General features: G+C 44.7%; 1 protein-coding gene across 1 annotated transcript in view; it reads right to left on the bottom strand.

Annotated features, from left to right (window-relative positions):
- Positions 1-22,838, bottom strand: part of OGFOD1 (2-oxoglutarate and iron dependent oxygenase domain containing 1) — a 574,156-nt gene that overhangs the window by 295,472 nt on the left and 255,846 nt on the right. Inside the window, exons 4-6 of the mRNA XM_069640278.1 lie at positions 13,780-13,880; positions 6,048-6,164; positions 1,559-1,650 (exon numbers count right to left, since the gene is read on the bottom strand). Of these exons, the coding sequence (XP_069496379.1) occupies positions 1,559-1,650; positions 6,048-6,164; positions 13,780-13,880 (310 nt within the window). The remainder of the gene's footprint in view (positions 1-1,558; positions 1,651-6,047; positions 6,165-13,779; positions 13,881-22,838) is intronic.

The raw sequence follows: 22,838 nt of genomic DNA, 5'->3' as shown, positions 1-22,838 counted from the left end.
TGCCGACGGGGGAAAGGTTTTCGGTCTGCATAGCATAGGCCATCTACCGCTTAGTCTGCCTGTCTTTCAGTGCCTTGGGCAGAAAGAGTTTACAGGCCTTACACGAGCATTCGTCGTGGTCACGAGGTAGACTCTTGTTGCATTGGCGATGGGTGTCTTTCCAGGGAAATGTGCCTGTACAAGACGGACAGAATTTAAAAGGAGTCCTCCCCATAGCAGAGGTTAGCGGCAGCCAGACAGAGAAGAGAGAAAGGGGAGTGAAAGAAATCATTCTCAGAGAGAAGAAAACAAAACAGGGCCTCACTCTCCCTACTGTAAAGGCCAGGCCTGAGGGCCAAGGCAACGCGGTCAACAGTCGCCGAGCAGCCCTAGATGTAGGCGTCAGCGGCAGGCAACCCACGATACAGCCGTCGAGATGGTGGTCGAAATTTTCTAAACGACTGTAGGCCGTAGGAATAGATATAGCAATATAAACTCTTACGAGCTCCGCATAAGCAACCAACTAGGTTGGCGGAAAAAACGATCTGGTGGGACCTCGGCGCATGAGGGATTTTGGGTACACTACACATCACGTTAGGGATAGTGTTACAGTCACGCCCATGTCAACATATCTTTGGATCTTTGAAAATAAGATGCAATACTCCGCGATTACCACTAGATGTCGTACTACATGCACAGCATGTGATTCCAAGCAGATCCACAAGCATCAGAAACTATTATATTGTATTAAATATTGATACTGATGAATATGTTGTATTAACTGCTCGCGCTAGAGAATGATTAGTGGTATGCGCAATGGACAGACCTTTGAATTTAATAAGTGTTCAGAAGTAGCCAACAACAGCCATTTTAGTCCTGGTAGTGGTCCCCCTAGACAAAGGGATTGCACAAACAAAATGGCCGGGCCTAGAGCTTCAAAGAATGTAGGGGTATCATTCTATTACAATCAGCTATCAATGCAGTACAAATGACTGCATCCCTGATGAAAGCAAAACTAGATTTCAGATGCTACCAGCCTACTCCCACACCACAAATGTAGAGTGATATAATCCCCCTACAACTAAAATGGTTATAAGAGCCATGCAGGCTACGACTGTACAGCATATGAAAGGGTTGCAGTAAGTGGGTGTACTCCAGTAGAAGTACCTCTGTTCACAATAATAAAGTCAAAGATCCAAGAAAGCCAGCCGAGAAAAAGAAAAGTTTAGGGGTCCCATAAAATTGAACAGAAGAATCCTAAAATGAAATTTTGAACTAACATGTATGTTAAAAAAACTTAAAGCACTTGTACAACTACAAGAGGGTTTCTTGGTGCCAGGCCAACAACAGTTAGCAATAGAAAATGCAAGTAATTGGATCAAGGGAAAGCAGAAAAGAAAAGGCAAGTATTGCTTAGCTTATGGAAAGACAGGAACATGGTTTGCACTAATGGACAGTGAGATAGAGGGTCACAAAACAGGAGTAATGGAAGCAAAAGAATAAAACGTCAGATGTCAGGTTACAGCTTCAAGTTCGCCACCTATAGACAACAGGACTAGAGTAAGAAGCCATGACTTACCTGATGATAGGAAACTGGGGAAACTTCAAAGAAGGCAAGCAAATTCCAAACCGGGACCAGTGACTTCTCAATCATCACAGGCTGGAAATGTTCTAACAAATTAATACAACCTGATTAATGCCAAGAAGAATATAAAGGGTCCCAGAAGGAATTTAAGACCAAACCAATACAGAATACACTCCCACAACATTGCACAAAATACAGAGAAGAACAAATCCATTATGTTTCTATGACTTGTCAATATAATCTGCCCTATGGATCGGGAACAGAATATAAACTGTTTCCCAACAATAATATAGATTTTCTAATTAGGAGATAGCAATTCCAAAACTCCAAACCCATGGCTCAAGCAGATTCTGCATTTAAAACAATCCTGTTAACAAGTCTATAAGCTCCAAAAGCAATAAACCTCACCCCTCTTGGATAAAGAAGATATCAGCAAATAGGGAGAGTGGCATCACAAAGAAAGGGATTCCATATGCGATACTTACCCTTGTTAGGGAGAATTCTCTTATAAGGCTAATTTTCCCAAACCTAGTGAGTCCCCCAGAAGCTTTGCTGGATTTTTGGGGTTTGTTTTTTTCTCCTGCTAAGAGTGAGACTCTTTTCCTCCCACTCTTAGGCATGATTTGAGGTATGTCTCTGACTGTGCTTATGGACTATGGGGTATTTTACTCCATAGGGCATCATCTGTTTTTTTGTGTATGTGTTACACAGCACCCTCAGTGAAGAGGGGTGTCATAGTGACCCCCAACCATAGACTCCATACCCTGGGACTGACTACTGTCTCCCAGGGCATGTAAAGTCACCATTGACTTTACTAGTCCCAAATTGTGAACATAACCAGTACAAACCATCATATTATGGAAGTACTGGAAGGGGTTAATTCTATTGCCCCTGGGTCTGTTTCCAAGGGGGCACTGTCCAGTCCCCCCTTGTCGAGTTTCGGGCTGGTGGCAGTGGTTACCACGCAAAATATTCCACCAGAATATTTCCTATGGGATTTTCCCATTGATTTTAAACGCACCACTTTTTGGTGCAATGTTAAAGATACCGCCGGTTTATTTATTTAATATTAAATCAACGGTTGGATCTTTTTGCCAGAACTCTTTTCTAAAATGGCGTTCGTGTCCGTCTCTGTAAAAAGTGGGCCCTTTGTTCCACTTTTTGGCGGGCTTTTCCACAGAAGCCCTCCAAATGGTGCCACTCTGTCTGGGTTCCAGAGGATGTGTGGGGAGGGGAATTGGCACCCTGGACTGCGTTGCCTTAGCAACTCAAGTCGCACTCTGTTCTGATTGGGCCAGTGGTGAGCCGCCCCGGCTCACAACTTAGCATGTTTGAGTGACAGCTAGGCTGTTGAATGGGGGTTTTTCTGCATAAAAGCAGGGCTTTTGGGACACTTCAGAAGTCGCCACAGGACCTAAGAATCCAAAGAGGGAAGAAGCTGAGCCATCTGCAACGACGACACCACCGGTGGAGCCCTGCTGCAACGAACTCACCACTTTCCCAACGACAAGAGAAGATCTTCTGCTGGACGAGTCTTCTTCCTTTGAGCTGGTGGGATCAACCAGTTCGCCCCTTTCGCCTTCCAAAGAAGTCTCTTGGTCGAATCACCCGTGCCAAGCACCCCGGCGACCGGATAGCCAAGCTTCACCACTTTGACCGCGAATAAAAGAAACCACTGCCAGGAACAACTGCCACTGCCAGAGCTTCCTCTCTCTTTAAGGTACTGTGTTCTGCCTGGCCTCCCTTTCCACGGATTGCTAAAGGTGACCCTTAAATCCTTGGCTTTCCAACTGGGTTGGTCCCAGACCTTCTACCTTTACTTTGTGAATCACCCCAACCTCTTTTCAACATTCTGCAAAGACTTTTGCTCCATTTAAAGTGGGCCTGGCCTATGAACTTTGGCTCTACAGTGTATACTGCCTTTACTCCCTTGCTTTGAACTTCTAAAAGTGTTGGGAACTGTTTTATTTTTATGCCCTGCCCTTTTCTCTCCCTTTAACTTAACTATTGGAGTGCCATCTAGGTTACGCGCTCACATCTATTTTAACAAATAGTGGTGTTTTAACCCTGACTTGTCTATCAAGTGAGGTGTTTATACTTTACCTGACTGTTTTAACTTGCTTTTGACTTAGAGTGCTAGTGTGTTGCCTAAAGTGTGTTTTAAATAAATAATTATATACTTTTGATACAAAGCTCTGGTCAGTGTTTGTTTGCTCTACTGTGTTTTTGGCCCTATTGTGTATGCTCTATATACTGCCCTACTCTTCTTGAGAGAAGTCTGACTGCTCAGCCACAGCAGGTAAATCTGGGTGGTGCAGACTGCTACCAATTGGGTTTACTGCTTACTCCTGTGGTCTTAATCTTTTTGCAGTGTTCCCCAAGGGAACTGCACAGGATTCTGCCTAACAACCCTTCCCACCCTCTTAGGCAAGGAACTCCAAATCAAATATGTATTACTCATCTCAGCTTTTAGCTGGGAGGAATAGTATTCCTTCTATGTAGAGGACTTGCGAGAGCCTGAACATGGGCCCTGGTCCATTAACTGACAGGTAATTCCCTACCGCGGAGGGGTTTATTTCTATTTGCACCCCAGCACCTTTCCTGGGTGTGAATAGTGGTTTGTTTCCTCAAATTGAGAAACGACACGGTTGCAGTGGGGTTTAAAAAAAGAGGGGGGAAAAAACTAAAAGCCACTGCTGAAGGGGTCGGGGGAGAGCCCAAGATAGAAAGTATTCTGGGACCGGCAAATGAGAAGGCGGCCGCATGCAAGAAGGGCTGCGATTGGTGTGTGTGGAGGAGGTAGAAATGGTAATGGGGTGGGGCGGGGAGGAGGTTGGCAGGAGCGAGGGAGCGGTACAGGCCACAGAGGGCTTAGATGCTCAGCAGGGAAAATGTCAGCCTCCCGCTTCAAAGGAGGCTAGGAACGCGGGCAATACCATGAGGTGTAGCCGGCGTTGCAGGCGTCCTGACTGGCTTCCCCACCACCCTTCCCAACGGGTGCCAATACTGAAAACAAGCCAGTGTGTGCGATGCAGTTGAATACAGAACAGCTCCCAACATTTGCCATCTGAACCACATATGAAAGATTTTCAAGCTTGGAGAATAAAAGGACCAGAGCCTATGCAGCTCTGACAAATATTTGTATCTACAAAAGACAATCTTAAAGAGGCTTGGTACACAGTGAGTGCAATGGCACCCATCAAGGAAATTATTTTAATTTTACTGCTCAATATTCAATAGAGAGTCTAAAGATTCTGCAACCAGAGTCTAAGGCATTTGTTTCGAAATCTGCACAGCTGAGCCTCTCTGGAGGTGTGTGTCCTGGAAAGGCATGCATCTATTAATTGGGAACGTTCCCGGTATCTCCCTCACACCCTCTTGCAAAAGAGTAAATTACCAGGAAATATAGCAGCCTTGAAGTGGATAGGTACAAACAAAACACTGCAACGTGATCGAGAGCCACTCCTTCATGTATAGAATACATTTTTAGCTGGGCAAAAGTAGTGTAAAAGCTCCGATAGGCTTTTGAGACCAAAGTGTCATACATTTTCCTCCATTTCCTACCTTGATCACTCATTACGAAAACTAAACTGATAACAGCACGAAGCAAGTGTTACAAAAGAAATGTTACCATTAACCTTTGTGTGCAGAAGTTACCACCACTATAAAGTGCCAACATGTGTCACTTGCACGTCATTTTTGCACTCAAGACTATATCTGGTAGAAGATCCTCTTATACTTCTAGGTTTTACTACTGGGGGGATGGCCCTGCACCCGCAACCCACAATAGGGGGGGAGTTAGGGTTCTGCGACTGTCTCGCATTCAGTTATGTGCAGATGCATTAAAAACATACCCTGTGTCTAAGGATAGTGTCTCTTCACGTAGCCTTACATTACTGTATTTAGAAAGAGCAAAATCTGACATTTGCACAGTCCTTTGGGGCCGACACTCATCTGGGATGAGAGAGACTGAACTTTAGACCATTGGAGCGCTGAGCTGATAGCTCAGGGTCAACGTGTTTGTCTTGGAAGCTGGACAATGCAGAACAACAGGGGGTTGAATCCTGGTTCCGTGCGTAGAGACCGATCTCCAGAATTAAGCGCATTATAGAAGATTAATTATTGTTCTCTAATTATTCTGAGAGGGGACCCAGGAGCAATCCTTTGGAGAGTAGTAGATTCGGGTCTTAAAGCCATTCCCAACATCTTGGAGTTTGTTTTGAGTGAAGACATGCGCCAAGGAATGGGGTTACCAGAGAGTGGAAGTTTAATTGAGGTGCGAGTACCGCTCAGAAATGCAGTCTGGTGGGCGTTGCATTTAACAGAATTGTGCAGCCTATGTGTAAGGTTTTGGTGCACTGAAACTAGGCGAGTGTTTGGTGTTGCGTTGTATGGATGTGGAATAAATCAGTTGGCTTGAAGAGAGCTTGACAAGTTGAGAATTTGAGTTTGCATTTAAGCTCCAAAATATAAAAATGCATACCATCTGTACTGAACAAATCCAATGTGCCGCCATCAGATTTATCCCATGGAGGAACCAGGTACAAAATGAAGGCAATGCGTCTTCCCTCCAGTTCATCATCGTGGCACAGAAGCGTGTCTGCAACAGTAGAAATTATGAAGCTACATTACATTGTCCAGCACTGTACAGCCCCCTTACACCACACTGCAAATAATAAAGGTGATAAAGCAAGGTTTCCACATTATGCCCCAAAAGACAGCCTTGAACCTGAATGTACAAATCTGGCCTTACAACTTACAATGTGAAATATACTTTTAACTCGCATTAAGCAACCGTTGGGCCAGGAACAAAGACATCACTTCATTTAACTAACCTTTATGTGAAGTGGAAGGATGAAATACGTAAGCTGCGACTTGCAGCGAGCCTTCTGCCATTTCCCCTCAGGGTTTACCCTCCCAATCCTTTCCCCCAACCACGACTTTAGAGATGCAACTCGGGGCATGAATTCCTTGTAGGGCGATTTTCATTCGCCTTCACTCTGGGACCCAGATTTAAAAAAACTACAAGAGTGTTTGGAGCAAGGCAACTGCCCCCCAAAAAGATGGGAGCTAGTTAAAATATACAGTGAACACTTTGGAAAATACACAAGGGAATGCCCACACATTAGATCAGTAAACTGTAGCATCTATGCGCACAAAAGAAATGGCTACAAAACATGTACAGGTAAGTAACTATTAATAACTTTTTAGAATACAGTACAAATAATGAATAGGGATCTCAAAGGGTCATGAAATGTTTACACAAGTCCACAATGTCCAAAAGGAGTTTAGTATGACTCACAGTCCTCAAGAGGCTACTACCAGCCTCATTACCCCCAGTACCAGTGTTAGTCCATGGGCCCATAGGAATCAATGTACCAATGTTAATCAATTAAGTAAAGTATGAGATCTACATACAGGGTCTCACAAGAAAAGAGGAGCCAAGGAAGACTTTGTAAAGTTGTCCACTGATGCCTGGGCCATCAGAACGATATGCTGGTACAAGATAAGAGTTTGAGGTTCCTCCTACCCAGTCAGGGACAATAATGGCTCCCTGTTCAAGGAGCAGGACCAAGACGAGAAGGGCTCTGTGCAAATCATTAGGGTATTTATGGAGCATGAACCTAGCCTCGGGAAGCAACAGAGCACTTTACAATAATTGGGGTGGTGGGGGCGCTCACAGTGAAGGAAGCAGAGAAGCGGTGAGCTAACAGGGGAGGAAACAGTGGGGAGCACAGTCTCGGGTAGGGTGAGGAGATGAGGTTTTGTGGATCTAGCTATTGGAGAGGAAACCATTAGTTGAAGAGGCAGGTATTGGGCTTCTTCCTGAACTGAAAAAACAAGGGGGAGAGAATGAGGTTGACGGGGAGGTGGTTCCAGAGTCTTGGAGCGTAGACGAGAAGGCCGGCCTTCTGGTTCTTTCCTTCCTTCACTGGCAGAGTTCAACTCTGCACATGCTCTTACTTCTGGTGGATTATAGGCCTCTGGTGATGCGGTTTTTCCCAGGGAGGCATCTTGGGGACTTCAGGGCGACAGCCTTGCAGAGGAAGCAGCAGGATTTGAAGACGATACAGGCTTGCAGTGGAAGCCAGTGCAGTAGACAGGGTCGAAGTGATACGATTGAAGTTACTTGTGAAGAAGGGAATATTAAAGGTTCCACAGGCAGAGAGGGGGGCAAGGTCAAGACTACTATAATATTAATGACCCCCAAGTCAATGGGCAAGTTTGGTTTGTTTCTGAATTTAAAAGGAGTTTGCCAGTTTGTGGCACAGACCAGATTCAAGATGGAAACCTTACAGAAGATAATGCTGTGCATTATGAAAATGGACTGGTTAGAGTCCATAGATCACAGGCACGCGTATTAGCATGTGCCAATCAATCGGTGTCTCAGACACACAGTGCAAGGGAAACAAGTTCTTATCAGAGTGCTACTTTTGGAGGTATAGGGGGCAGCAAACGGGTTTTATTTTACAACCCTTCTTGCTCCCCTCATTTCCTTTCTTCACCAGGTGGGAATCCAGATATTTCCACAGATGACTGGCTGGTCAGGTCTTGCTCAGGGAGGCAACAGTAGTTCGTCCCAAAAGGACTTGTAACGTATGGCATAATGGTGATGACAGATACAAAAAGGCAGGGGGAGCGAGAGGAACACTACCTAGTCCCCTCCATGGAGCCGACATTAATTGAGGGACAGTTCTACAAAAGGGAGGGGAAGGCATTCCTGCCATTAGACTGGCAGCAAAATATACAGGTTCTATTTCCCCAATCAGAGCGGAAGGAGGCAGCGGTAGCCAAGTCATGGTTACAAGTATAAGGTCACGTTGCATTGTGCGCATTTGTGGTGCCATGGTTCAGACACCACCTGAGGCGGCTGGTATCACAATTCCACATACACCTTTGGGGAATGGTCTCACCAGGAGCAGTGGGTATCGGCCGAAGCAGATCACCTCCAACTGAAATGAGATGGCAGTGATGGGCAGAACAGACATGCTTTTCTTAGAGGGTGGTGACAAGCATGGGTGTGAGAGGGGGGGCCAACGATGTCAAGACTGCCTGAGGGCCTGGCAAGGGACATGGGGTAGGGGTGTGGGTGGAGCGTCAACTCAAAAAGCAGTGCACCACAGGGTTTCAGAGAATGTGGCATTCTGAGCGGGGTAGTCCAGAGTTCCCAGGAATGTTCACCTCTGCGGGGACAGGCCAACTGCCCAAGTTCTGCTTCAGATATCAGACAACAGGAGTACGGGGTTGGTGGGTGCAATTTCTCTGGAATCGTCGCAGGGCCTTTTATATGTATCTTCTCCTATCCAGATTATTAAGATGTAATTTCTGAATCAGCCCTGTCGGAAGGTTCTGAGAGGCCACATCCTGGTGAACAGGAAAAAAAAGACACTAGTCTAGCCAAACTAACATGATAAGTAACTGAGGAACAAGGCCTAGAATCGGGAGTGTGTGGGTGTGGTGAATGGTTCAATGAGACACGGAGAACATTTTTAATAATTCAAGTTATACAGTATAGAAATACGTTTATTTATTTATTAGGCCTAGAAACAAACTATTCACAATGAAAGTAAAATTCCCAAATTCTCACTATGCACATAGATACATTCAGCATGGGGTGCTCTTGATAAAGATCACCATTTTACCTTTTGGACAGTTAGATCAGATTCAAGTAAAAAGCAAGACTAGCAAACTAATGCATAAAAGTATGTGACGAGAAACTGCTAAGTAACGTATAACGAATTAAAACATGAATGCAAGGCCCTAGAACTAAAAGGTGCTTCCCTGATAATGAGGCAGAGCGCCCAGAGTTACAAAACTACCCCCTTTATAGGGTGCTTGGAGTCTTTTAAAGTCGCAGAACAAGTGTTGGCAGTGCCAACCCATAAATAAGTGTTCCAGGAATGCAAAAACACAGCAAGCAAAGCAGAGTCCCCTCCCAATCCCCACCACCTTAGAGGGAGGCCTGGGGGCATATCCTTGGTCAGAACTCCATCAATAAAGACCCAGCAAGGGAGAGGCAGGGTTAGTTCTTTGCCCCTTTAAGCCATTCGTCGGCGGCGTTGGGGGAGGTAGGGAAGTACTACAGGGAGAGCAGGGGGAGTGGTTAATAGAGTTGCTGGTGCAGAGGTCCCCTTCCGTGTCACGATTGGGTCCGGTTGGTCGGCGGTTCCACGCTCTAGTGAGATTGTTCCTGTGAATGAACAGCTGAAGGACCATGGCATGACAAGACCACAACAATGGCAACTACCTCTGACCCCCAGGGCACAAAGGCGAGCTGCAGCAATGAACACCGCGATTTGGCGGAGGAAGGCTCCACCCTTGTGATGAAGACAAGGCTCCTCTTCATACTGAAGAGCTACAACTCCAGGGCAATGCCTCTTGTCTCACAAGCCGAGATTCGAGAGTCTGAACTCCCAGGTCGGACCTCAGTGCGGCGGCCATTGCAAAGAAGAATCCCAGAAGGGAGTGGTTAGTCCACATGGCGGTCTTGTGACACTTCGGTAGGGGTCAGGACTGGTTGTTCCTAACAGTCCAGAGGTTGAAGCATTGATGAAGGCCTTTAGGAGATCAGAACAAAGCAGCAGGACTGCACTCACGATTCACAGGTTTTCAGTAGGATGCTCCTCTTGTAATGGGTCTTGGCTCCAATGATGATGATTTGAAAAACGTTTGCAGAAGTCCTCCTTTTATCCTAGATTTGAGCTGAAGTCAACCCCATGCCCACCAATGGTAAATATATGCACCATTCAAGCGGCCAGGGGCTGTCCAATTGTGGCAGGCCACCACATCTGCCCAGCAACAGACACACTGACCTGTTGCTGGGCAGATGGGAATGAGGACCAGAGAGTCTCAGCCCCCACATCTGGCCACAAAAACATATTGCTGCAACGTTAAATATGCAGGAAAAAGCAGCAACAAGAAAATCTTTCCCAACACGAATGGAGAAAAAAGAACATTAAAAGGAGAAAAAAAAAACACATCAGCAGCCATTATATAGTGATTTTAGAGAAAAAAAGGTTGGTTGCGGACCTTGTTAAAGCTTCAGAAAGGAGATGCCTGCAAGATTCTAAAAAGACGCCTCCGCCAAGGGACAGTCACAGACGTCCCAGTACAAGGGTCATTCAATGGTCAGTTTGGAAACTGAAGAGGGCACTGCAATGGTTGGTGTTGTCAGCACATATGGCAGAAAGGATCTGGGGTGATTCGATCAAAGTGGAACTGGTCTAATCACATTTCAATGAAAGTCCTCCTAACCAATCCCACACACAACTCTTTCCCCCTTTCCCTAACCCCCCCCACCCCATACGAAGATGGTTCTCTCGATTCTCCCATCCCGACCCCCTGGGTCCGCGCTTTCTTCACTGATGGGGATTTCACACACAACCTCTGAGTCACCACCCACCTTGCTCCAGCATCTATGCTTAATAGGACACTGCCCTTCCCATGGCCCCCCTCCCAGGGACCCAGCCTGCATAATGCGCCCTGCCCGCACACACCCCCCTACTCCACCCCCACAACTGTGCACCCAATTTCTACTTACCTTGTCTTCCGCAGTGCTGCCCTCCACACCTTCCTGGCTCAATGCAACGAACACTGGACAAAAAGCAGAATATACTTTGGTCCTCCAATGTTAGCTCTGTGGGCAAGTCAGTAGCCAAGAGGATTCAGCAACCCACATTCTGCAACGATTGATTTGAGGAGTCCATCTTTGCAGCATGTGTGTAGAACCAGGAGATATCAAACGCACAAAGATAACTACAATTCCAGTCAATGATTGGCATTGGGTTAATCTAATAGCATGGAAGGAATAATATCCTATATATGTAGGGGACCGGCAGAATTCAAACTTCTGTTGGTACCCCCAACCACCACATTCACAAGGGGTTAGGATCTTAGTAGCCTCATCACGGAGAGCTCAGTGAACAGCTATCGGAGCATTCCGTAGGTGCTGAAATGAGGATGTAGAAGGAGCAAGGCTAGTGAGCTGCTCCTTTAGGAGTTCATATACACTCGTGGCACATGGGAGCGCACTATTTGATTTACCCTTGATCCTTTACAGGTGGCTCCATTTGGGCACATTGATTCATTGTCAGAGTTTTGACACTTGAAACTACATTTTTGGTGGCAATGACATTAGCCAAAAAATTGGCTGAGATAGGAACCTTTCCTATCCTTTCTGATCATTAAATGTAATCCGACATTACTACTAATGGAAGTGTCAACATTTCACAAATGTTTTGCTTCTGCCATTTTACCCAAATCCCACCTCACTGGAAGAAAATGTGTGGCACTGTTTGGCTGTGAAGAGAACAGCGCTTGAGCAGATGGAGAACTGAGGCCTTCAGAAAGAGAAAAATTGTTGGTGACCTCTGGGGTATCTGCCTCTGGAAGAAAAGCATTGGTAGCATCTCAGTTGATAGATTTGATCAGTTAGGGCCATAGAATAAGCAGCAGATGGCGGACAGTTCCCAGGAAAGATCCAAGAGATGTGAACCTAGGGGGGGGGGGGGGTTGTAGGGGGAGATAACTACATCATGGGTCAATGCACAGGGAGTCCCCCTGCAGGAGGTTTGCAGGCAGCAGCATGGGCTGAACTGCACTCATATTAGGAACTATATGTGAACAATCCTGCATATCTAGGTCTAAAAAGAACGGTCACCAGTACCAAACCACAAAATGTAGACACCCTCATCACCACCACACTAGCTGCCTCTTGGGAAGTTCCCTCATACGCCCACGCAGATTGTGTACCCTCAGTCCTCCACTGTCCTCTCCTTTCCACCATCCCCCCAGACCCAACTCACCCGCTCAGTGCCTTAATTGCTACCCCGATCCCACTGGCATGACAACATCCGGACGGCAACCATTTGCGGGCAGTCCTTATGGCTTGAATAATCACTTCCATGAATGCGTTCTGCAGCCAATACGTTTGGCAGCCGTGTTTGAGCTCCTATTTATCAAGGGTAGTGGTTATCCAGAACTGCTGGTCAAAATAGAAGAAAACTGTGTGCCAACGTGTGTTGTCACAGGCCCCATTCCATTAAGAGCTTGGCATACCCAAAAGGTAAGTAGTTGGGGAAGAGTTAAGTACAGAACCAAGGAGGTAATCGCTGGATTTCTTACCAGTAATCTTCATACTCCAGTTCTACATATCCTCATTACAGTATGGGTTTCACTTACCCGTCCCCCTCCCCCAACCGAATCATGGAAGGGCCCTTGAGCATACTTACAAATATGACTTAAGGATGATGGGACACAAGAGGAGGTATTCTATGTCTAAACTGGGGAAGGGTGGGGCAAATCAAAGTTTGGCAGCAGGTTCTAGTGATGGAGGTTGGTACCTACTCAAAAGTGGACTGTGACGAGGGAGAGTAGGCGTAATGAAGAATAACGGTAAGTAATCCCATCACTTGCAGTGGTCTTCTTAATAAAATAAAAAAACTGTAAATACACTGTGGACCATGCTCACTACTTTTGGTCACAATCCGCCCAATAGCTTGCAGATTTGATGAATGTGCCGAAAAGAAAGACCGCAAAAAAGTTGAAAGATTTTACCTAGAGAATAGGACTTGCGTGTGACTGAGGGAACGATACCATCTTTGGAAGACAATCACCAAATTGTGATGAATCCCATGTGTCCATCTTAAACATTTGTGCAAGAGTATCAGGGCTCTGGAGCTCAAATGTGTGCAAATAAAGAGAAGATTTCCAAGTAGTGGCCATCTGCGGAAAGAACAATAAAAACAGTAGCTATAGCCTAGGGCCTAGGCATTTTGTTACACAGACCAGTGCACTGAGGACATGGAAAGGTTAATCATGAAATAAAGGGCATGGATTTCACATTACTTCACATAATTGGAATACTGGGATTTAAAAATGGAACAACCACAATGAATGTTGCCTACTAAAACATGGTCTCTTTATTTTAACAAGTAAGTCTAAAGAATGTGGCTTAGAAGTATCTCAAGCGCGCTTATCAACGCAATGAACTAAGCAGTAAATATGAATAGATGGTTGCAACACAACTAGCATGTTGTATGCCACACGGCCCCAGCCAAAATAAAGTCCAACCAATACAACCAACAGGAGCTTAAAAATGGCATCCAGGCTGGCTTGAGATTACAAGTGGTATGGTACCGGCATTCAATTAAGCAATCAACCACAGCTCATTTTACTATTTTTCAGAAACGTACATTGCAAACGCCTCTTCATACCTGTAGACTGATACCGAGCACAGGATAAGTCAACGGTTTGTTCCAGTTCAACCTTGGTAAGTTCTGAAAGCCACGTTCGAAAATCTGCAAATAGCACTTTCCTAAAAATAAAGAGACAGATAAAAAAAAAATATAGTTATATAACAGTGATTCCTTAAGTCAGAGTAGTTACATGAACGGGTGAACTCTAAAAACAACACACATGCAGAGAACGTCCCTCTACTAACAGCCAGCTGCTATGCAAAAAGCACCCACATTTTTCTTTATTTGCATCACATATTATACACATTGTCAATACAAAAAAAGTTATTTATGGGTAGCAGGCAAGACACAACAATACCCTGTTGACAGCATGTTGACCGTATCGCTAGGAACACCAAAGATAACACTAAAGTATAGGAGATTCAAAGGTTTGTTATTTCAGCTCACTCTGTTCAACTCAAGTTTGGATTTTCTTGGAATTGAGAGTAGCAATAGTAACTGAAGCAGGACCAGTAATCCTATGGTTGAAAAGTGGGATGAGAACTCATTGACATTGCAATTCTTGTACGTTATACGAGATCAATGTTAAGACCATACATTCAAGTTAGGGGAATGCCCCATCATCTATTCATCAAAAAGACCATTCTAATGATTTTCTATCCGTTTCGGTAGCGCTACCAGTAGATGTATCAGAGGGAATTTGGGTACCGACAGATCAGCAATCAAGGATATCTTTGTCCATACTTTATCCAAAAGGTTTAAAACTGATGGGCCATCCCAGCACACATTCAGCCTCCTCCACTCTACATCTCGGGTAGAGGTATAATACAGCTGGATCGAACCTAGACATTTTAACTGGTGTATAAAAAAAAGAAAAAATAATTACAAGAGGTACTTTTAATATACCTATTTGGGTCTGTAGTTTAGGGATCCAGTTTTGGCGAGTGTGTCAGCGTATGGTTTGATATGTCATCTGGTATAGCGAAACCCAAGTATTTCCCCCCTGACCCCCAATGCCCCATCGCCTCTGCCGAGTTGAATCTAAGAGATATGGCTCATCTACACAAAGCAGAAAGTGGTTTAGGGTATTGATCTGGTCGGCAAGGAGCTGCATTTTCTTACCTTTGGGAGTTTCGACAGTTAAGGAAGGGAAACGTACACAGTCGCACTCCACAATCTCATGTACCAAAAGAGTTGGATCAGGGCATTTCCCCCTCTAAGACCAAATATGAGAGGAATCGGCAAACATCAAATTTGACTAAGCCGAACGCTACTAGCCACATTACAATATCAGGTTTAAAAAAGTGAACAGCAGACCTTCAATTCGATCTAGAGATAAAAGCTATCTTACTAAACTTTTCCTTTGTGTGCCCAGCACACACCACCCTTTGCGGAGTGCTGGTGGGGTTACCTAGTAACTCCTTATACCACTTCTCATGTAACTTTTTGCTACACTAACTTTAATGGCTGGTGGCAGTGGTTACTTTGTACTACCATTTGTGCATGGTACTAGCAGGCTGATTTCTCAGCTGCAGTACAGCACCCATGGGAGTCAATTTATCCAAAATCGCCCTCTTCTTTTTTCACCATTTCTTGTTGGTTAGTTCCTTCTGGGCTTTTACTCTTGGGTGCCCCTTTTGTGCATAGCCTGCGAAAAATACACAATAGTTGGTAGAACATGTCCACTGCCACCAGCCATAACTAGGTGATTGTCTGTCAGGGGAGTTTTCCTTAAGTCCTACTGGCAGTAAGCTATCCCAGTGGTTTGTGAATCCCCAACTCTTAGTATCGGTCTGTACTAGCTCAGTACCTTGGAAGTGTAGCAGAGCAGTCGGGCTTATCTTAAGAAGATGTGAGCTGTAGGTAAGTACACTGAATCTTCGCTAGACAGGCACAAGATAGAAGCACTTAAATACCCACATATATATCTATAAGATATATTTATTACATTTTCACCAGGATCACTTTAAATACTTCAGACGTTTACGACACAACACTTAGGAATGCTAGATTACACTTCAAAGGGCACTTCACTTTTGTGTTTGTTAGCGGTTACATTTGTAGCAATGTTGGAAAGGGAAAAAACAATGTTCTCGTATTATCGGTTATTGCGCACTCATGCTGTTTTCAACAGGTTATACGGCAATGCAGTTACCCTGCAAACATATAGAAAAGTCACTTAAAGGGAGGAAAATAAGTGGTTAGTGCAACATGAGCTTAGTTTAAGGTTTTAGAGATGGTCTCTTCGCCTGGCAAGTCTTGGAAGTACAAAAACGCGCCCCTAGCTAGAGGCAGTTCAGAGAGAGCTTGAAGTCTTGATAAACAGCTAATTATGAAGAGTTTGTGCAGATTTCTTCCTGTTTCTAAAGTTATTTAAGCAGCAAGTTAGCAACTAACAAAGGAGACCTAAAAACAGACTTGGAAAGGGGACACAAGCAGCGGCTTGGGTCAGAGGTGAGGGGGGTTGCCCTGGACAGCTTTACGTGCACTCCAACACTCTGGGCGACTTCTCGAAATCAGGTAAGCAGTACCTTTATCCCCACACTACCTTTAGTTTGAAGAAAGTGTTTGTGTTGGCTTCTCCATGAAGTGGCAGCTCTGTACCCGACCTCCAGATTCTTTGGTCTGATGACGAAAGGCAGGACAATGTCTCTCAGCAGCAGTCTCGAGGGAGGATTTGTACCACGACTTTCAGCAATTTATAGGTTCACTCTGTGGTTTGGGCGCCTTTTCAGCAGCACCAACAAAGGACACGGATCGCCCGGTCAATCTTCTTCGCTTCCTGCAGTCTCACACTCTGGTAAGGGTGTCTGGGCAAGTTGGATCGGATCTCTGAAGTGTCCTTACGGGTTCAAAGATTTGGACGGATTCAACCTTTTCCACGACAATGCACTTAAAATTGGCAGCTGGTCTCCTGGTATTGCGGTTCTGCGGCTCCGGAAGTTCCAAGGGCCTCTGGAGATGGCTCGTTTCAAAGCTGGTCTTTGGACTGGTTGTTCACACCAGCCAAAGGGAAGGAGTCGTCCTCTTTGGAGCTCCTGTGTCGACTGTGTGGTCTTGTAAAGGGTCTGCAGGCATCTCCAGTCTTTTTCTTCGGTTACTGTTTCCTGTGGTTGACTTGCTTTACACTCCAGAAGCCTCACCTTTTATACAGTTTCAGCACACACTCCTCTACAATCTTGCTCAGCATATTACAGCAAGGGTGTTTGGCTGTCCAATCAGGACAGCAAGACCCCCCCTGTGGCAGCTGGACCTATTCAGGCACTCTGGCAGACAAACGACAGGGGGCGGGGGAGTGCAAGACTCCTCCCCCACTTCCTGCCTGCCCAGACACTCTGGAACCTAGGCGGGGATACCTATGGTTCCCGCCAAAGGCAAAGCACACACAGAGACCTCCCCCTCCCAGAATGGTAGATGGGCAAACAAAGAAAAACCACACTAGTAATAGCAAAAAAGAAGGCAGGACCCAAGTTGGTACTTGGGTGCCTCTATGGTGCAATACCGAGGCTATAGACATAGCCTGAGGTATAAAAAATGCACAATAGTTGGTAGAAAATGTCCACTGCCACCAGCCATAACTAGGCGATTGTCTATGCAACTAAAAGGTCACAGGAGCAGAGAGAAGGGGATACGAAGTATCCCTTTGGCACTCCATTGAAGGTGATGTGTGCCAATCTCTCAGACTATAGAGTTTTGGGAGAGAAATTAAAGCTCTCCCTATCCTTAAGAACTGTAGTTACTTGAGGATATACAACATGAATCTTAAAGGAGGACCTTAAGGGTCCCCAGCAACACTGCCCATAAGGAGTGGTGTGCTTCAGTAGTAAAACACAGATGCCTTTAAGAGCTATGGAGCAGACAGACTATAGTAAAGGTAGAATACAAAGAATAGAGTTCCAAAAGACAGAGCCCACAAGCATGAATGAGTGGAAAAAGGCTCCACTCATTCAGGGTTGAAAGCAAAAAGTGCTGAGGGTCTCAATAGGAGAGGGGATGAAGCATAAAAATGATAAATCTTCCCAACAGAGTCCTTTGTGTGTTTTGACTTTGGAGGGCCACAGCCCTGAAGCCGCCCAGGCTCCAGTGTGTCTGGGAAGGCAGGAAGTGAGGGAGGAGCCCAAAACTTCACTGACCTTTGTTTGTAGGCATGCCTGGCCGGAACCAGTTCCACAAACTGGGCAGGTGGCTGTCCTAGAGGAAGACCCCCCCCCCCGCCCCCTGTGTGATTGACAGCCATAGGGCTGTGAATGAATGGGATTTCGCTTAAAAGATTAGGCTTTTGGGACTGCAGCCAGAGTCGACCACTGGAACATTATATCCGAAGAGGACGAGCAGAGACGCCAGCAGCACCTTGCAGCACTGCAGAAGCACCAGTGAAGCCTTGCAGCTGTGCTGACCCTGTTATTGTTTCAACAGGGAAGATCTGTGAAGGACAACTTCCTCCCTTGGGCTCGTGGGACCAACTAGCCTCGAGACCTGCTTCATTTTGGCGCATCCCCCGACTTGCTGCGACTTTCCTAGGCTGCAGAATCCCAATGCCCAGGGACCCCTGACCATTATCGAGTGCATTGTCTTGCAGAGATCGAATCCGGCCAAAACCTTGTGGGCACCTTCAAGGACCTACACAAGCAGGAATTTTTCATCCAGAGTCCGGGACAAAGAGACCAAGGAAATACCAACCAGAGCTATTGGTTTCTCTTTGGCACTGAGAAAAAGGTGCCAAAACCACAAAGAGCCACTGAATCCTGTGGAATCCATCACTGCCGAGTCCCTCTACAGGGTGTTGCCACAGAAGCCCACCAGACATCCTCCCTTTCATCACCATGACCAAGGAACAAGGGTCTGCATCACTGCATCAGGAAGGCATCCAGCTGGAACCTCTTCTTCAATTCTAAGGTACTGTGGGGCTTGGGGTATAACTACCTTTTGCCATTTGTAGTGCTCCCTAGCTTGTGAAGTACTATTTTAACCCCTTTGGAGTTTACCTCAACTCACCTGTGCAGGCCTTCCAGCTTGTGCTCCATCAAGTGGGCTCCCCGTGAGCTCCAGTGATTTTTCAAAAAACTCCTGACTTTTTGATAACATTTTTCTAAGAAAAGCTGCATCAGAACTGGAATTGTCCCATTGACCTCGGCTGTCCTGGTTTTCCCTCTTCTGAACCCTATTGGCTTTGGCAGTGCTTGTTCCCTTACAGGTTTTAATTGTTGACACTATTAATGCTGGGATAAAAGACTGCCTACATCCCTCTGGGAGAATATAACTATTGAACCAGTTGAAAGTATGTTCTACTTTAACTCTAACCATTTCCTCTCCCAATCTCAATTCTCTAATGGTGAACAAAAACCAGTGCCAATACTGACCTTGATTGATGTCACTCTGTGTACTGGAACATGTTTAGCATAGAAAATAATTATTGACCTGCATTATAGGTTCTTGTTTAAATGAATTATATCTTCCAATGAATGTTACAATTAGTTGCTGCTTTATAAAGAATGATACATTTGCCTGGTCTATATATGAATAAATAATTTAATATTATGTTAAGTGTTTACTTGTTGCCTTGTGTTTACTGATTTCATTGTGATACTCTACAAAGAATGATACATTTGCCTCACATTACCCCTCCTATGATAAGCCTGGCTGCTCAGTTACTATACCAACTTGTGTAGTACAGGTCTATATTAAGAGTTGGGTCTGCCTAATATCAAGAGAAGTCTTGTGAAGTGCCACACCAGTTGGACTTTACAAAATCTTACCCAACAACGGGCACCCTCTTAGCCCATACTAGCAAGACTGCCTAAGCTTCAGGTGTAGTACAGAAGATATTTGGCAATTAGAACAGAAAGTACTACAACAACAAAAAATACCTCCAATAATTTCATGTCTTTATAGTAGACCGGTTAAAAGGATATTTCCTTTCAGTATACAGCAGGAACATGAATAGATATTAATTTATGGACTTTTCAACTCAAATTTAATTCTTTAAGCAGGTCTCAACAGGACCTCCATAGTAAGAGATTTGATCAGGGCCTTGAAAATACAATATATATACACATCATATTTTACAAGAGGCATCAACTACCAAAATCATTGACGCCCTCAAACCTTTTAGGCTGGGAGGTTGTATAAAAAAAATACACATTGCCCATCTAGGACAATAGATTTCCAAAACACGCACAGCCACATACTTTGAATAGCTGCAAATGCTGGGTCATGGGGTACTTGTAACCAGTATTTTGACTTCATTAAGAGAAGCCATTAGTTTAAGAGCTAAACTAACGTCAAAGGCAAGTAACTTGTTTGCACACAAGCATACGTCCATATGCTCAGAAATATAGTTCCAAGCACTGATAATGTAAAAGGAACATGTGAGGAGTCGGACATAGGAGACAGACATATGTAATAGGCTTGTCAAACACTTATTCAACACAAAAATCGTTGCGGAAAAACGCCTCTCTAGCCCTAACTCTATGAGGGGTTTCCCTGCCTCAACACAACTAAACAGTCTGTGTCAGGATGTCCAAAATAAACTTCTCTATCCTGTGTCCAGAACCTAACCTGACCCTCACACTCTGATCTCTACAAATACATACAACAGGGAGAAATAAAAGGTCTGCTTTAACTTCAAAATAAATAAGCTTCCACTCCGGTCAAGAAGCTTGTTCTCCATTTCTCTGTGTCCTTTCTTCAGGACGTTTCAATCCAACTTCAACTATTTGCCAGGATAAAAGTTCCAATAAGGTAGATACATTTTGTTTTTTAAACACCCCCCACATATAAAGAGCCACAACTTCCAAAGGGATCTGTGAGTTTTTTTCTTTGATGGTGCTTGAAATTCACAAGAACATCGCAGCCATGATATTTCTTTTTGCCAAGTTCTGTGTGTTATGCAAGTTTTCCTAAAGTCCACTTGAGGTAAGACTTCATAAAACTATCCCTTCACATACAGGTCCCAAACTCTTAGTACAAGTCTGTATTACCCAAAGGATCTCGGTAGAGTGGCAGAGCAGCCAGGCTGATCATATGAGGAACTGTAGGTAAGTACACTGAACCCAGCAAATACAAAAAAGTTCAAAGAAACTCTTACACATAAAATGTTACATTAAAAATGTACATTTATTATATTTACACAAGTAAAGGTAGATAAATACTTAATTCACTAACCAACACACATAGGAATTCTTAATAATACTTTTCAAAGGCCATGGTAGTTGCTTGCAGTTACAATTGTTACAGAGTTTGACAGTAATGACATTTCTAGCGTATTATCGGTACTACCAGGCACTCTGGTTAAGACAAAGATATATAGTAATTGTATTTAGTTAGCAAAACCACATAAGAAAGTCTTTTTAGAAGGAAAAAAGTTGGTTAATCACAAAGCACCAGAGTTTAACATTCTAGAGACACTTTCCGGGCAAATTAACGCTTTTAATGTCAAATCCCCAACTATACAATAAAATCAGTTCAGAGTGGATTCAAAGTCAAAACAGCAGCAGAACAAGTTACTCAGGATACTTTTAATCTCTAGGTTAAGATACTAGGCAAATCAACACAATGAGGGTAACCTTGTGAAAGGACTCCCTAAAGGGACACAGACTGGTATGCCTGGGTCAGAGGTAGAATGGACACCATGGATGCACTCCTGTCACTCTGGAGAAACTTCTTTGTTCAAGTTAAGTTATACCTTTCACCCCACAGTACCTTAGGTTAGAAGAAATGCCTGTAGCTGGATTTTCTTCTGTACAGCAGCGACGGACTGATTTCTTGGTCTGGTGATGAATGGGATGTCTCTGAATGGGATGTCTCACCAGCAGTCTCGAGAGAGGACCCGTGGCACGGATTTCTACAGTCTCCTTGATCGGTCTGCGGTTTTCCAAAGATAACGCACTGCAAATGGGTTAGAGGTCTCCTGGTATTCGCGGTCTGCAGCTCTGGGGAAGCACTGCACCTCAGGAAATGGCTCAATTTGTAGTTTGTCTCTGGGCTGGTTCGTCCCACCAGCCAAAGGGAAGGAGTCCTCTTTGGAGCTCCTCTGTCGAGTAGAAAACAGGGTCAGGACAGCAGTGATCGCTTCACGGTGATGGGAAGGGTCTGCAGGCGCCTCTGGTTGTCTTCGGCTTTGGTTACTTCAGTTCCAGTGGTTGACTTGCACCTCAACATTTATTCAGTTTTCCCACAAACTCCTCTGCAACTCTCTCAAAGAAAGGAGCCAGCATGTGAAAAAGATAGGTTAGACCCTATTGTGCACAACCGAAACTAAACAGTCTGCGGTCAAAACTAGCACAATAGTTGGTAGGACATGTCCACTGCCACCAGTCATAACTATAGGGTTGTCTATGTGACTAGAAGATCAGAGAAGGGGGATACTAGGCAACCCCTTAGCACTCTGCATAAGGTGGTGTATGCTACTTCTCATATTATAAAGATTTAGGAAGGATACAAAGTAACCCTCTATCCTTAAAAACTGTAGTTAGTAAGGATAAGGAAATAATCTCAAAGGAGAACAAAAAGGGTTCCTAGCAACACTGTACATAGGGTGCTGTGTCCTGCAAAACTTACAGATGCCTATAAAGAGATATGGAGGAAAGCAGACTTCATAAGACAGTTACAACAGAACAGAGTTCCAAAAGTCAGAGCAAATAAGAATGAATGAGGGGGAAAAAGGCCCCCCTCATTCAGAATAAAAAGAAAAAGTCCAGAAGTCCAGCAACAAGTGCTGGGGGGTCTCCCTATGAGAGGGGATGACGCATAAAAATGATAAATCTCCTTAACACGGTTTCCTTTTTGATCAAGTACACTTGGTTTACTCGCCCGACAAGTGTTTCTTGTGATGCAAAGAACTGGGACGAGGAAGAACAAGGTCCTCTGGTAGAGTGGGTTTACTCTCCGGCCCACTTCACCAATCACTCCTTTGGTTGTAATACAAACATGCTATTTCAACTTCTCTTTCGCTGACAACTTATTTGACTCTCACCTTTTTTCCAAGTCTCAGCTGTGTCTTTTGTCAGTTCTCTTTCGCCCTCCGTAATGTGCAAGCGCTCGCCGCTTCACCGTCCAGTCTCCTGCTGGTTCTCAGA

This window comes from Ambystoma mexicanum, chromosome 1q (assembly GCF_040938575.1).
Source record: "Ambystoma mexicanum isolate Mex_15411 chromosome 1q, UKY_AmexF1_1, whole genome shotgun sequence".
Lineage (NCBI taxonomy): Eukaryota > Metazoa > Chordata > Amphibia > Caudata > Ambystomatidae > Ambystoma > Ambystoma mexicanum.
The sequence above is the reverse complement of the archived record's forward strand: the minus strand, read 5'-3'. Positions and strand labels throughout refer to the sequence as shown.